Here is a 16575-nt window from a genome sequence, read left to right as displayed (position 1 = left end):
CTTGGCCTAGAATCAGATCAGAAAATTCAGTCCGTTTTTTGTTTCGTAGCCCTGCACAGGTTTAATAAGCATATTTAAGGGTAACTCCTAACTTAGAATCTGCAAAACTAAATCACTTCAATAAGTATCTTTATCATACTGGTTTCTTTAGGCCTGTGATGTCTCTATGTAATAAACACAATCGTTATTGCCCTAAGAGCCTAGGACTCATGAACAGCCTCTGTCTACAAGTGTACATCAGTCCAGATGTGCTCTAAAATGATAAAACGGAGGAGAATGTTCATGACTTTTATCTTCATTGATGATTCCTAAAAAGAGGAGGCAATCTCAAATAGAAACTTTTTATTGTTTTCATGGGGGGTTATATAGCACAAACTATAGGATAAAATAGGCTAGAATTGCATCTCAGCTACTTAGTAGGCCTGGGATAGTGTATCTGTGTGCTTCTGTGTCCTCATCTGTAAAATGAGGATAATAGTCCTCCCCACTTTGGTTGTCGAGGACTGAGTCGACCTATGTATAGCATCATACATTGGGCCCCGACTGAGAGAAGTGGTAGGGTACGGGGGGTTCCCAGACTGGGCTCAGACTATTAGAAGGACCTGTTGCCGTTCTGAGGCCAACAGAGTAAACCTAAAAGTACAAAAAAGCAGATCCAGCAGCTTGTTACAAGTAATCATCCAGGGAAGATCGGGAGTACTTGGTAACATTTGGCAGAAGTGGTTGTGACTGTTGCTCATGCATGATTTGTAGGCACTGTCGCCGATCTGGAGACGAAGGACCTCTTGATTGAAGAGGAGGTACCCGCAAACCTCTGTCCCTTGCACCCCATTCCAGGAGGTGAAACTTCCCGCTGTGCTCCGCCAGACCACGACGGGTAAGCTAGTAGGGCAGGCTTCACGTGTGCACAGAGTGTGACGAAGTGGTGAGCCGGTAGCTTCGTATTCCACGCGTAGAGGAGCTTTTATTAAATATTTAGTTTTATTTTATTTTAGTGGGCATTCCTACTTTGGTAGTGGTTTCTGTTACGAAGGACCTTCATTTGTATGAGCATGTGTTATAGAGTAGTTGCTGTGAAGTTTTAGATTGATGCTAGACATTTCTGGAACATACAGTCGTGATGAAGTAAGGCAGATCTCCTATATTCTTTGGGGATCGTGTTTCTGATGAAGCCGTGCATTCCTCTGGCCCCTCCTGGGTTCAGTGGTTTTGGGTAGATGAGGTGAGTCTCCTGCAGGACCAAGGTGGAATGTGGGGGCCATGGCTTGGAGGCAGTTTTGCTCCCTGCCATTTGGTGAATACAAGATTCCAGCAAGGGTTTTCATTTGCAATGACTGCTTGAACTGTTATGCTCCTGGTTGGTTTTATTCAGTGTCTGTACATTCAGGCACTATACTGGACCATATGAGGTCTGCCAGCCTGAGGCCAGGTCCCAAACGGTTTATGATCTGCAGCAAGGTCATAGATCTTAGATCAGGATCATAGGGCAGCTTGTGTTAGACTATAAACCACTACATCATTCCTTTCCTGAAAGTCAGCTGAGCTCATCAGTGAGGTGACTGACGGCCCCTCTGGCAAAACCCCCTCCTCCCCTTGCAAGGCTGGATGCCTTGTGCCTTGGCACTGGGGGCAGTGCTGTTGAGAGGATTCAGAAAAGTTGCAGCTTTGATTATTATGAAGTCGTAAGGGTGATTTACTGAGGTTAATCCATATATAACACGATCCTTTAAGATACCCTAAGTGGTTCAGTGCTTTGTAAGTCCTGAGGGGGTTCACACCCACCCACAGAAATCACTGTTGTAATAGTCACGTCTCACACATTGACCTCCATCATGTGCTTCCCTTCTGAGAAGACAAATCCTGATTAGCTGGTTGGAATCTTCGCCAGGCCTCCAGAGAAAAAGTGGGAGGAAACAATATTATAAAAGCATTATGTAGATTGATGATTTAATTCTAATGTTTCTTGAATTTTAATGAAAATACTTTTGGCAATGGGTTTGACAGAGAATTGCAACAAATTGCAAAGCAGAGAGTAATCACCTGACAACAAACGTTGTGGTTCCTGGTGATCTAGGTAAATAGTCACCATCGTGACAAGCCTAGGTCCTTTTAAAATGTAAATGTATTAGTTGTTGCTTCTTGGTTATCCTAACATCATGAAACAGATATAAGTCTTAAAAATACATCTCTAAGGGCATCTGCCTTCAGCTCAGGTCATGATCTCAAGGTCCTGGGATTGAGCCCCTCATCAAGCTCCCTGCTCAGTGGAGAGTCTACTTCTTCCTCTTCTTTCCCTCTCCCTGCACATCTATAAATTGGGTATATATTCCAAATGTATGTTTTTTTCTTGATTTTACTTTATAATTTTATTTGTCCCATTTTTTAAAAAAACGAGCATGCTTTTTATTAGGTTTTGGGAAAGGGTCTGTTCAGAATAGGAGGGGATTACTGTGCCCATATTTCCAGAACTTATTTACACGAAGTGGCTTAATGCAGGTACCACTGGTCTCCTACTGTGAGTCTTTTTTCATACTCTTTCCAGATAATACTAAAATATTGAACCTCATTTTACTGAGTATATAGGAAATACTCCATAATATCTGAAGACTTAAGAATGTGCCCACAGAAAATTAAAAACTGGCATAAGTGTAATCTATATTGACGAGCATTTTAAAACAATTTTATTTGTAGTTTAAGGCCATGCATATTAGAAAGTGTGAATACCAAATACAGTTTTATTCACTTACAAATGTTATAGTGTTACTCAAAATGAACTTGGGTGGTATTAAGTTCTCCAAACTTTGATTTTTTATTACCAAAAATGACAGGTAGCAGAGAGAGTGGGGTTAGAGCAGGGAAGAGCAGGTGGATCTTCTCAAACACTAACGCATGTGTTTCTGTTTCTAAAGGAAAATCCTTACCCTGAAATCCCAGGTACCAGTTTTAGACGAAGGACTAGTATCCATTGAGACCTGCACCTCTACAGTTAGAGCAGGTAATAATCAATGTGTATATTATTTTGACTTTAGAATTACTTCATTTTAGGGGTACCTGAGTGGCTCAGTCGGTTGAACATCTGACTCTTGATTTCAGCTCAGGTCATGACTTCAGGGTCATGGGATAGACCTCCCTTGCCAACTTCCAACTCCCTCCCCCACTCTGGCTCACGCATGAGCACATGCGCGCACCCTCTCACTCTTGCTCTCGCTCTATCCCCCATGCTCCCCCCAAATAACCCCCAAATAACCAAAAAAAGAATAATTTCAGTTTTAGGGTTTTATGTGATATAGAATATATATATCTATATATATATTCTATATCTATATAGATAGATCTATCTATATATTCTATAAGAATAGAACATAGAATAAGAATATTTTAAGTGTTCTATTCTTATAGAATACATATATTCTATAAGAATAGAACACATAAAACACTAAAATTGAAATTATTCTCAGTTCTTTCTCTTCAATCAGGTTCTGTAGCTATAAGTAACCTTGTGTTCTAGGGAGATGTATCCACTATCAGAGCACTGAGTTGCTTGTAAGGCACTCGGAGGTCTAATAGTAGACGTCTTAGAATGGTTTTTGTGGACATATTTTCCTTTAGAACATTAAAGAAGAGTAAAATTAATTACCAGTCCCCAGCCAGATGGCATATCGGCTTTTCGATCTTCTGGGACTCCGATAGCTACATGGGGCAACTTCTGTTTTTTAACTGAAGACCAAGATTGGTTTTTTATTAGTAGAAAAAATAATTACAAACAACTGCATTTACTCTAGGGAAATTAACGAATATGTAGAGATCATTTGACTTTTTTTTTTCTTCCTGTTAACACTGATAATTGGAAGGTAAAGTGTGTGTTTTCCCATTCCTCTTTGCCACACGGACAGGTGAAAAACTTTCTTCATTTTGTTTTATAAGCTGTTTTTGTATATTATGGATACTAGCCCCATTATCTGTTAAAAGCATGCAAATGTTTTTTCCTAGGTTTTTTTTTTTTTTTTTTTTTTTTTGTAACTTTTGACTCTTTTTTAACTTACGGGGGTTCTTGGGTGGCTCAGTCTGTGGCCTTATGGATACTTTCTGCCAAAAGAGAACTACCTAGTCCTTTTCACAGTGAGATATGGCCCAGACTGCAGGTCCCTTTTGCTATTGTACACCTGCTCAGCAAGGGTAACTGCTGGCCACTTGTCAGTCCCCTGATAACCATGATTTCCAGGTTCAGTGAATAGGGAACAAACATTTGAGCTCCTCTAAGCAATTGTTCTCATACTGAAGTTTCGCAGTAAGGGTGGGAATTATACCTAAGTTAAAGAAAAAAGCCACTATTGTCATTTTTAAATGTAAAACTTACCTTCATGTGTTTGTAGAAAGCAGATACATATTGTTTAAACTGAATGGATACTGAAGATATGGGTTTAATATGTAAACCCTTGTAGGCTTTTTCCCTGTAAGAAGTTAGAAACTATTGGGCAGTAGGACAGGTTTTTCAAGGAAATGTTCTCAAGTGCAATATGGCCTGTGCCTTTCTCTTGCTTCTCAGTGTATGTGTGTGTGTGTTTTTCTTTCAGCTGTGGCCGATGTGCACAGTGATAGCAGAGACTCTGGACTTGCTGCTCCTGAAAGTCCTGGGGTCTCTGACCATAAGCGTGACCAGGAAATAACACTGAACTTGCAGCAAGAGCACAAAGTAGAACTTGATGTCCTGAAAGCAAGTGTTGACTTAGCGGAAGAAAAACCTCCCGTTTCTGATGCTCCTCCTGATCCTCAAGAAATTCATGTAAAAAACTAATTTTTTACTTCGTTGTTAGTTTTGGTTTAGTTAGGTTTCAAACCATAGTTTAAACCTAATGAATTCACTTATTTTGACTGCTGTATAAAAACCTCTTTATAATGTCCATTAGAAGAAAGCATGTAAATATTTTGTGGAATATAAAAGAACACATCCTTTAAGTGAGAAGAGTGTTTTTCGTGAGAATCAAAAAGTTATGTTAAAGAAGTCAGAATTGTAACCATTAATTTCTGCTTAGTATCTGGTTCAAATGACAGTTCTTTTAGCCATGAGAAAACAGATACTGGCTACTGCAGAGACCAGTATGACAGCGAAACTATTCAGAGCATTTGAAAATAACTGAATACAGTTCGAGAGGATTGTTCCCCCAAGCAGACTAGTAGGAGAGTGCTCAATAGCTGGCTGGGGTTTAACTTCTATAACATGAGAAGGGATTTCTTTTCTTTCTTTCTTTTTTCCTTTTCTTTTTTTGTACTTAATATGACTTACGGTTTCTCAAAATTCCACCACATTTCTTTTAATATCAACAGGCAACTATATATGATAAGTGAATGTAAGATTCTAAAAAAAAAAAAAAACCTCTTAACCTCTTCTAATTTATAGAAATGTGATTGTATAGTATTTGGAAAGTTTCTTAAATCATAAAATGTCATGGCTGTCCATATTCATTTTCATGAGTATTCTCACTGTAAAATGGATGGATAAAGTCCCTATTCCTTCAGCTGGGAAGCTAATAAAAATTGTGGGCGTGGTATGAGTGAGAATCCTCATTTCTGGGTATTTCCAGTCTTCATCTCACTGAATGTGGGGGGAGTGGGAAAATGTCATTGTCTAGGTGGGCGGTAATGTTCTACCTTCTTGGTCAGGAGATCTCTCTGTTACTCTCTACCTCCTCCTTTTTCTCCCCCTCCCTTACCAAAAGGTAAATGCAAGGACCATTCCTTCTTCCACCAAACCCTTGCAGGAGAGGTACTGAACTTGAAAGCCTTAGGAATTTCATGGTTTATGCAGCCCCAGCAAAGGGAAGAGGATTGAGTCTAGCCCAAGGGAGCTTATGTAGGTGAATTCTTCTTCAACCTTATGGGGATGATGCTGTTTAGAAAAAGTGTGGTTAGTTAGGGAATTTGGGGATTACCATTAAAACAATTTGGGGATTGTCTTTTTCTCCAGTTAATGTTTTTTCTCGGGCGAGAACAGATTTAAGTCCTTAAATTAGTATCATAGTAATTTTCAAGGTTTTATAAGGACTGTCTTTTTTAGCTAGGGAAATGTGAAATTTCTATTTTAATTCCATTTAGAATCTCAAAATCTTTTTCTGTCTAGTTATTTTGACCAAGTAATAATGTCTGATTGCTTAAAGGGATATTTTTTATAAAGTAAACCCATAAGTATATGCCATATCAAATGTAGTTTATGTTTAACAATTCATATGCCAAAGATGAGATGATTATTAAAAAACTGTATGCTTTAGGCTAAAATAAATGTACACATTAAAATTCTTTAACCGGTCTCTTATCTTTAATTCATTGTAGGTGACTGAACATGAAAAGCTCGGAGTTCAAGATTCAGGACACGAGGCTAGGAGTCTTGCATTTAACGAGTTGTATCCCTCAGGGACTCTTAAGCTCCAGTATAATTTTGATACCATTGAGCAACAGTTTTGTTACTTATCTGATAATAAAGACTCTGCTGAGTGTGACGTTCCTGAAGTAGATGGGGAACTTTTTGGGGCACAGAGCAACTTTACCTTGATATTGGAAGGTGAAGAAGGAGAATTAGAGACCGGTGATTCTGCAGCATCTGATGTGTTAGCTCCAGCAGCAAACACGGCAGCTGAGGAAAAACCCATATACAGTGGGGAAAACGGTGGACCTGGTGCAGAGTTGGCAACGGTCATAACTAGTAATCAGGAGTCCCAAAAGGTAGAGACCTTACCATATGTGCCTGAACCAATTAAAGTAGCAATTGCAGAAAATTTGCTAGATGTAATCAAAGACACAAGAAGTAAAGAAATTACTTCAGATACAGTGGAACAGCAGTCCATTCATGAAAACATACCTTTAATAAGCCAGCAGGTCGCCACCAAGGTAGTCAAATCTACGTTGAAGACTGTTCAGGAAACCAGTACAATGACTATAAATGTGAGCCAGCTTGACGACACGATTTCCTCCAGAACGCGCAGAAGAGTACGTGTACAAAACCCAAGCGTCCTATCAGCACAGCAGGAAGAGTCCACAGCTGTTGATACTCCTGACACATTGGGCCTTTCAGGTAGGAGGACTCAGAAAAGAAAAGAAATTTCTGGGTCTTCTGAAGGTGCTTCTTCTGATGTCAGAGTTCTCTCTCAGAACCAGCAAATACCTCAAAACCCTGGGACTCCCAGGAGAGGAAGGAAAAGAACAGAAGATAATCAGGACATGTTAGGAAGTGATCATCCCATGGAACAGGACGTAGAGGTTACTCCAGCTGGCAAACTAAGGAGGGTGAAACCCTCTCAGCTGTTGGAACCAGAAACTGAAAAAAGTAAGCTTTCGTCTGTTACCAAAAAGACTCCTAAAGGAATTAAAAAATCTGTGGACTCTCTGGAAAGCGTTGAAATGGTAGAAATGGTAGATCTAGATCTGAAAGTTAGTAAAGGAGCACGTCCCAGCGGAAGTACCCGAAAACTGAGAAGTGCCACTCTAGAATCTTCTAAAAAAACAGGACATAGGTCAGTTGGAGAAACTAAGCTTTCATCTGTTACCAAAAAGACTCCTAAAGGAATTAAAAAATCTGTGGACTATCTGGAGAGTGTTGAAATGGTAGATCTAGATCTGAAAGTCAGTAAAGGAGCACGTCCCAGCGGAAGTACCCGAAAACTGAGAAGTGCCACTCTAGAAGCTGCTGAAAGTAGAGGACATAAACCTGATGGAAAGCCCGTGGACCAGGCACTGCCTGCCGAGCCTGGTAGAAGTCCTAAAAAGAGGGAATGTAGCACACTTGATGTCACAGAAGACTCCAGACTGGATTCCTCACAGCTGAGTCTTCAGGCAGAGTTTGGTAGACCTAGAAAACGTGGTAGACCGAGAAAAGTTAATCCATCTGAAGATGTTGGGTCCAAGGCTGTCAAGGAAGCAAAAAGTCCCAAGAGGAGGTCAGGAACTCTCAGCAGCCAGAAGAGGTCGACAAGAAAGACCCCGGCTAAAAGAAAGACTGATGTTGCAAAGACAGCTTTAGAAAAATTCGTTTTAGTGCCAAACGAGGAACTTACTCTGGTGACAAGCTCTAAGAAAAAGCTTACGAAAAGGACTGGAGATCCAAGCCAGACGAGTACATTAGGCCCAGTATCAGAAAAATACACCGATGAAGGAACGACAGCCATGGAAACTGACAACCCAGAAGAGAGGGTGCTTGCCCCAGCCACTCCACTGAAATCGTCCCGTAGCACGAGAACTCGATCTAGCAAGGCCATCTCGTTTCCCGACCTCTCTGAACCGAAAAATGAGTTTGTATTCTCTACTCCCATGTCAAAGGTTCCAAAGAAAGAGAAAGGTACGTTTATTTATATTCAAAGCACAGTTTTCATCTTGCTCAAAGTCTTCAGCTTAAGATTCTGTTGTTTAAATCACAATTTGATTCAAGACCGTAATTATTTCTCCTAAAAATGATTAGTATTTACAGGGAATTCCTCCCCCCCCATAAAGAAAACACGCCTTATTTTTAAATAGTAAAATTTAGAGATTTTATGTTTCAAATTTTATTCTCAGATTCAGGAATTTTCTTATTCACTGTGACTATTGAAGCCTTAGAATTCCCTTGACATGGGTTTAATCTTCTAGGATAGTATCATTTCTCTTCATTCTGCCCAGACATAAGTGACTTAATTTCTCCCCAGATAGAATCAGCTTTTTTTTAAAGATTTTATTTATTTATTTAACAGAGAGAGATTACAAATAGGCAGAGAGGGAGACAGAGAGAGGGGGGGAGAAGCAGCTTCCCTGCTGAGCAGAGAGCCCGATGTGGGGCTTGATCCCAGGACCCTGGGATCATGACCTGAGCCAAAGGCAGAGGCTTTAACCCACTGAGCCACCCAGGCACCCCTAGAATCGGCATTTTTAATCTAAGTGCCACTGTGTTTAGCTCGTGTTCCAGCAGATATCACCACCTCAAATTGTTTGAAAGGGAAGGAGTAGAATTTTATTGAACAGGATACAGAAATTATTTCAGTGCCTCTTCCCTGTTGCCCTTAAATTGGCCCGACTTCCCATCTAGCCTCCCTCGTTGCCCTGAGGAGCTCACAGCTGTATCACTGGGTTGGTATAGCACACACCTTCCTTCCCGGCAGGGGCGACGTGTCTTCCCAAAGGGTGAGAATATCTTATTCTTTATCTGTGCTATTAGGATTTGGAGGGGGGATGTTTCAGTGAAGTGGCCAATTAGGAGGAAGGGTCTAAAAGGTGATGATGATGAAGGAAATCTTGAGACACTGGTGTAGCTGAACAGAACCTGTTTAGGGTCGTTCTTGGCAAATGTGATAAAAATGGTTAGGTGTGCAAAATGTAGTCGTTCACTTAAGGCCTAAGATTGGAATTTCAGCAAAGCAGCTCAGGGACTCATAAGTAAAGTATGTGACTTTGTTGTATTTATTTAAACCTTTCAGAACTATTGAATATACTTCTAAAAGCATTAGTGAACATCCTGTAAAGTTAGTTGCCTCATGACTTGAGGAAGGCCACTAGAAATGTAAGCTGCTAAAAAATATTCAGACTGAAAATTTTCTGTATTCAGCGTTCACTCTGCAAACACCTGTACAAATGTGCTGGATTCTGCAGTCATTCGATTTAGTTACATAGCCGGAGCCTAGGGAGGGACCCTGCGCCATCAGATGGATTGTTTGTTTTACAAAGTAACTTGTAGTTGCAGGAGGTCCGTCTTCCTGCCCCCTACCCCAGTTTGTTAAAAATAGATCTTTGATTTTGTAGTGCTGTAGGATTCAGCATGAGGAAAGGGAGGTCACGGCCATGCTCTCCATGGAACCAAATGCAGTGACAGGAGTATCTGAATTGAGCTCACTTGACTAAGCTGCTAGATCAGATAAATTTTAAATGAAATGTCATAGGGTGAGTAGAAGGTCATTAACACAATCCTATTTCATGCTTTCCTTGTGACTTAGAAAAGTGTAGCAGACACACAAATTGTGTTAAGAGGTGTCACTAGCATCTCTGATCTTCGTCGTCTTTACGTATTTGGTGTCTATATGCCCGTGGACTAGTTTTACTTGTTTCTGGAGTAAAATACGTGCCAGCCATGGAAGATGAGAAATCCCGTGTCTACGGTCATCAGCAGGACCGATAAGCAGCGTTCCCGTTTCCTTCCAGCTGTGTGTCTGGGGACGTACTCTGCTGCTTCTCCCGCCTCACTTCAGGAACATTTTCTGATCCTCTCGAATACTCTTCAGAACCGGGTGGGTGTTCCTGAGTCTGTGTGGCTCGTGGCTGCCCCACATCTCCCGGAGGGCCGCACACGCTTGTACGCTCTCCTGTTACCTACTGGAACTGTTGTCAGGTTCTCTCGCATTAAAAATAGGCACCTTGTCGCGGTAGAAGTGGTGAGAAATTGGGGACTGAGCTCTCTCGTTCCTGCCACTCAGTAGCTGGGCAGCCGGTCCTTTCCGTTTGCCACATCGGGCTTCTCACTTGGACCACAAAGGGGACAGCGCCAGCCCCACAGCCTCTGGCCACAAAGCCATCACCAGCATCCAGGGCCGCCTGCCTCTCTCGCCCTCCTGCATAGAGTCCGCCCCCCTCCCCTGCCCGTCCTCGGCGTGTCCTGCCAGCAACCCCAGAGGGCAGGAGGCACCGCGGAGCGGGCAGGTATTCTCATAAGACGGGAAGGCGGTCAAAGAAACAGCCGTCTTAGAGTCTAGTTCAGGGTGTTTTGCGGGTCAAAAGAACGGGAAGCTTTGCCGTCTCTGTGGATTTGGTCTACTTTCTGCTACTCAGCAGCAGATCATGCGGAGGGGCCTGCCGTGGGCCGGAGGCCGCGCTGGGATCAGTGTCTGTCAGGACTCTGCTGCGGCGCAGTGAAGTGTCGCTGCTCTTCCTCCTGCCCCAGTGCGGGGAGGTCGAGGCTCAGGGAGACGGAGCCCCCGCGCCGCGCAGGATACGCAGTGGCGTCCCGGAGCCCGCGGGCTGCCCGGAGTCGACGCGGCCGCGGACCAGTGCGTTCCTGGCCCCGAAGCTGGCACTCGGGAGCGCCCTTGAGAAGCGTCAAGAAGTGGGGGAGGAATGGACATGGCCAGCAAGGATCACAAAGTCTTGTTGGGCTTAGGAGAAGCACATGTGGGAGAAACGGGGGAGGGCGGACCTTTTTGCCCCGGAGTGGAGGGGTCCGCGTTGCCTTACTTGCTCCGTTGACGTGGAGGGGGAGGCGCGGGGAGGAGTGCGAGGGGTCCGAGAAGCCAGAGGGGCTGTTGCTCCCGGTGGCCCGGAGAGGAAAGACAGCGTGTTTTTATTCCCTAGAAGGAACCTAGACAGCTTTCTTTTTAACGACCGAAGGGCAGTCAGTCACACCAGCTCCCCCGGCTGTCGCCGAGGCCGCCCCTTACCCGCCAGTAGCAGAGCGGACTTCGATTTCCGACCTCGCCTCGGTATTTTCTTGTAAGCATCATGTGCTTTAAAAGCAGAATTGGACGTCTTAGAGAAGTCTTGATTGTCTGATGGTCTCGCTGGGACTAGACTTGGAGAATTTTATTTCCGGACTTAAGTTCTTGAAGTAGTAACCTCCTAACAAATGCCGACATCGCTGGAGCACTCCCCGCGCACCGTCCACGCTGCTCGGATCCGCTCGTCTTCGCGGTGACGTCGTGGGTCCCGTCACTGATGGCATTTTATAGAAACTGAGGCACAGAGGGGTTTAACTGATTTGCCGCCTGCAGAAGCTAGGACTAGCCGGCGGCAGGCAGCCTCACCGGCTGCTTCCACAGGCACAGGGCTGCTTGCCCTGAGTCCGGAGACCCCGTGGCGAGAACAAAATCTGAGATGAAGTCTGTGATGTTTTTAGTTACATACTTTGAACCAGTTCTTAATTCAGCCATTTTTCTTTGTCTTTGAAGTATCTTCCTATCAGCCGGTTCTTCCACATTCAGTACTTTCTCTGCTGCTTTTTTCCTTTACAACGTGGACTTTCTTCCGTTGTTGCTTTGACCCAAGCAACTACCTCTGAACGAGCCGGAAGGAAAGAACTTTGGAGTGTTCTTTGAAGACAAAATTACTTCTGTAAACTAAAACCTTGTCTCTGGAATAGGTGGGCTTACGAAGCAAACTAGCTTAGCTTATGTACAAGATTGATGCTTCCCTTCCTAAGAATGTTTGAGGAGCAGTAAAGATTAGAAGTTGGGGTGTCTGGGTGGCTTGGTGAGTTAAGCCATTGCCTTCGGGTCAGGTCATGATCCCAGGATCCTGGGATCGAGTCCTGCATCTGGCTCCAGCAGGGAGCCTGCTTCTCCCTCTGCCTCTGCCCGCCTCCCTGCCTGCCTGTGCTCTCCCTGGCAAATAATAAAATCTTTAAAAAAAAAAATAATAAAATCTTAAAAAAAAAAAAAAAAGATTTGAACTAGTTGACTGATACAGTTCTGAGTATTATAGGTTTTATTTTTCTACTGTAGCATTTAGTTTGAGGCATTAGATGTTCCTGAATGTTGGGTTTGCCCCATTGTTCTTGTCCTCCTGGTGCGGCCACTGTGTTCAGATGTTCGTGTCTTCCTACCGTGTGTTGTTTGTTCCAGGCTTTAAAAAAACCATCATTAACTGAGATGGATATAGATGGGCGTGGATACATTGTGTGTTCTTTTCTCCCTGCCTTGCTTTAGGGAAGAAAATAGAGGCTCCGGCACAGCTGCAAGAATTAGTTTCAGATTTATCTTCTCGGTTTGTCTTCTCGCCTCCTGCATTAAGGACCAGGCAGAAAACCACATCTAACACATCCAGAGCGGGAGATGAACTGGTAAGAAGTGCAGTTTATTCATATGCTTATTTAAACATGCTCTGTACTCCGTATTGGCCATGTTTCCTAAATAAACCTCTGGTGAAAGCACAGATTTTTAGACCAAAAGCCCCAGATCCTTGTCTGCACTTCTGTGGGCTGCCCTGAGAGTACAGTATGTCACCGATGGTGTGTTCCTGGCAGCTGCGGTTTAGATTACCCATTAGGGGAAAGGCTTCTAGCTTTCAGTGTCGCCTCAGAAGGATCCGGATGTATTTATCTAGATTAGAGGTCTGAGGTCCCTGAACTCCCGGGGTATCACGCACACCCCACACTTGGAGAGAGCGTGTTTCAGAGGTGACTGTACCACCTGACTGCACATAACCCTAAAAATCAAAATAGCTCTAGGGCTGAGTGGGAGACAGACCCAGATTTTAACATTAATCTTAAACATTTCTTGAACTATCTACTATGAGCCGGTTACTGTTGAAGGACAAAGACTTGCACAGAAATCACTTGGGCAGATTCCTGGTCTTGCAGGAGCTCAGTTTAATTGGGGAGGCTGAAGCACGTAATTGTTTCCCGGTGTGGTGGGGATTATTTATGCTTAAAAAACCCTATCGACGGAAGGCAAAAGGCACCACTAGAAGAGAAAACTGGATCGCAGAGGCACAGGCCTGGCAGTACGCGGGGGTGGGGCGCTGCTTACAATCGGGTGAAGAGCACATTGAAGGAGGAGGCCGTGAATTCTAGGGAGGAAAACTAGTCTCTGGTGGCCTGTTCCCTTACGAGATGACGAGAGCCTGGATGTGGACGGAGGCAGTGGGGACAGGAGGGCACAGACAAGGACGTGTTCCCCGTGAAACACGCGGGCCTTGGAGAGGAACCGGATGTGTGGGGATAGGGCCCTGGATGGCCGTAGATGACCAGAGTTCTACTAAAGATAAAAGGGGTGCATTTGGGACTTGTGGCGTCTGAATTCACCAGCCCTGTTTGGCCATATTCCTTGACTCAGGATAGAACTAATCCAACGCGGATTTTAAGTATTTACTTGCGATTTATCTTCTTAAATTTTTAACACGTAGAAAGATAATGCTCCGTCAGAAACCGTGGGAAGGCCAAAAGTGAAAACAACCAGGACATCAAAGACAAGACAAACAAGCAGGTATGACCTTTTAGATGCTGTAATTTTTATCCAGAGTCATAAGTTAGAGAAATGAAACTCTTCAGGGAGCGGTCATTCTCAGGGGCATTTGTGCACACTGGCTCGTGGTGATGGCTGGGTCTCCCTACATAGCAGTGAAAGCCCATCCATCCTTTTTAAAGAAGGTTCGAGAGGGCAGTTCCGTGCCTGTTGGGATTTGGTTTTGGCAGTGGGTGGGGGAAGGCAGTTCGAGGTTTCAACCTTTCCTTGGTAAATGTAGATAATTACTAATAAAAATAATTGTAACTTAAAATTCTTGCACTTATTCTACTAGTAACAATAAAACTTCCATTTGTGGAGAAATTGAAATTTCTCTTGGTATATTGACACTTAAGCATGATTGAATTTCATAAAAGTACCAAGTAAATCCACTCGACCACCCTTTAAAAACGGACTTCATGAGACCTTGGAGGCCATATGAGACCAAAACTCGTAACACCGTTGACATGTCATTTGGCTTCGTGTATATTTGTGGGAAACGTTCCTATGACAAAAATGTGCACGAACTTGCCAGTTGCTGGCATGTGAGAGCTGATTCTCACGCACCTGACGGGCCTGCTGGGCTCTCAGCCCACTGACATGGGAAGACTTTATACAGCCTCCAGCTGCCATTTGTGACCGGATGCTTCTCTTCACTTCTCAAGATAAAGCACCAGGAAAGGGTACTGCTCATAGAGGCTTTTTCCTCAGTGTAATTGGGAAATGGATTCTAGTTTATATTATAATGTGTTTATTCTTACCTGAATTATGTTTTGTTTTCAGAAGCAAAGAAGAAGATAATTGGTCACCTCCTCCTGTGAAAATCCGGCTGATTTCTCCTTTGGCAAGCCCAGTGGACGGAGTCCAGATCAAGCCTCGAAAAGCGACAGCAGTGGCGGGAAGAGCTCCGGGAAGGGGCAGGAAGAAGCTGTCTTCCTTTCCAAAGCAAGTTTTACGCAGAAAAATGCTATAATTTTTTTTCAAGTTTTTAATGAACACCAATTTGTAAAATCATCCTAATTGTGTGGATTATTAAAAATCATCTAATTTGGGAGAAAATAATTTGTATAAATTACTGTAAATTTTTGTAAACAGAAGGTCTTCAATAAGTATAATAACTCCATTAAGGAGTGTGATTCTTTTAGTCTAGGCAGTTTTTCTATTTTATATTAAGACTTCATACATTTATATAATATGTAAATATGGCTTATTACTGGAATGTTAAATAAAGTGTATACTTCATGGTAGTTTGTGTCTGTTAGATTTTTGAGAGGGGATTTCTGTTTTAATAATGATTTTATAATGCGAGTAGGCATTGGTCCCATTTTCTTTTGCTACAGTTCAAGGTATTAGACCAGCCTTAAAATGAAGATGATTGAAGAACTGATTTTTTTTAAAAGTTGCTATTTTATAATTTATGCACTTTGCTCCTATGGTTGAGATTTCTAATCATAAAATGTACATATATCTATTTTTGCCTGTTACTATGTTGAAATTGAATTATGGGCATGTAATTTTGCCGCATTTTGTAGTTGAACAAATTTTGTATATTCTACCTCAAATGAGTCCTTTTCCAAGCAATGCATTGGTTAAATACAATGTTGTCATTTCTTGTTCAGCAAGCTTAAAGGCTCTTTACCTTTATGGTCTCTTCATTTTTCAGAGACTATTATCCAGATTAGAGTGACCGGTTCACTGCTCACTAGCCTCTTGGAAAGGTTTGAGAGGAAGGGAAATGTCGAACAAATCTGTCTCATGGTTGCTCGGTGCACCTCGTGTGTGCCTAGTCTCGCTACAATAAGTCTGAACAAATTTTATTATATTCTTGCTGTGAAGGAGCTTGCTATAAAAAAAAAAATCACAGAAATCCCTTAATATTCAGGTTTGAAAACTGACGCATTTTCGTAGGACCTCAGGCACAGACTGTTGAGGACGGGGATCGAGTGTGAGGTGGGAAGGGAAAAGAAACAAGACACTTGTGTGCAGTACGACTGTGCAATTCAGTGGGGACGCTTGATGTAGCCTGGGAAACTCATCCCGAAGTTAGTGCTGTAAAATAATTTATAACAGGTCATCGGATAGTGTGTAACGAATGGACCATTAATAATTGATTGTCTAGAAACAAACTGCTTGTGTTGGCTAAGCTTGTAATGTGTTAGTATGAAGCAGAAGCACTGTGCTTTCCACCTTATTTTCCTACCAAATCAAAACCACCAGAGCTGGGAAAATGACGACCCCTCTGCCGAGTACGGATGGTGTGCGGGTGGCTGTGCGCGTGCGGCCTTTCAGTCAGGTTAGTGATGAATGCGATGCCGCCTGGTTGAGACTCTGACTAGATCTTGCATTTTATTCCTTGTTCTAATGATCGTTATCAAACGTGTATTCAAGCTGCTTGTCATTGATGGAACATTAAACTTCTTTAAATGAACTTGTTAAACGAGTAATTTAACGATCGCAACATAATTAGTGAACACGTAACCTCATTCCTTTGCACAAGTAGCTCAATAAAAAAATAATTGATGAGAGAAACGTACTGCAAGTTAGTTTTTTCAAACCAGTGTGAGTTGGTGAATACAGATGCATGCTCTTTTTAACAAATGTCCTTTTCCTCCCAACTGCTCCTTCAGCTGTGTTG

At 42.8% G+C, this 16575-nt stretch overlaps 1 protein-coding gene across 10 annotated transcripts in view; it reads left to right on the top strand.

Moving 5' to 3' along the window:
* The window catches only part of AHCTF1 (AT-hook containing transcription factor 1), an 83285-nt gene extending 66917 nt beyond the window's left edge, over positions 1-16368 (top strand). For 9 of the 10 annotated variants that reach the window (XM_045084674.1, XM_045084673.1, XM_045084672.1 and 6 more), the window contains 7 exons: positions 754-877; positions 2910-2995; positions 4575-4783; positions 6328-8326; positions 12645-12778; positions 13843-13922; positions 14724-16368. In XM_045084674.1, coding sequence (XP_044940609.1) covers positions 754-877; positions 2910-2995; positions 4575-4783; positions 6328-8326; positions 12645-12778; positions 13843-13922; positions 14724-14913 — 2822 coding nt within the window. In that variant the 3' untranslated portion in view covers positions 14914-16368. The remainder of the gene's footprint in view (positions 1-753; positions 878-2909; positions 2996-4574; positions 4784-6327; positions 8327-12644; positions 12779-13842; positions 13923-14723) is intronic. The other variant, XM_045084675.1, reaches the window with a different exon arrangement.
* Positions 16369-16575: the final 207 nt, after the last annotated feature.

Source organism: Mustela putorius, unplaced genomic scaffold (assembly GCF_011764305.1).
Source record: "Mustela putorius furo isolate JIRA1106 unplaced genomic scaffold, ASM1176430v1.1 tig00000785_pilon_pilon_pilon, whole genome shotgun sequence".
Lineage (NCBI taxonomy): Eukaryota > Metazoa > Chordata > Mammalia > Carnivora > Mustelidae > Mustela > Mustela putorius.
Note: the sequence above shows the minus strand (reverse complement) of the source record. Positions and strands in the feature narration are given on the sequence as shown.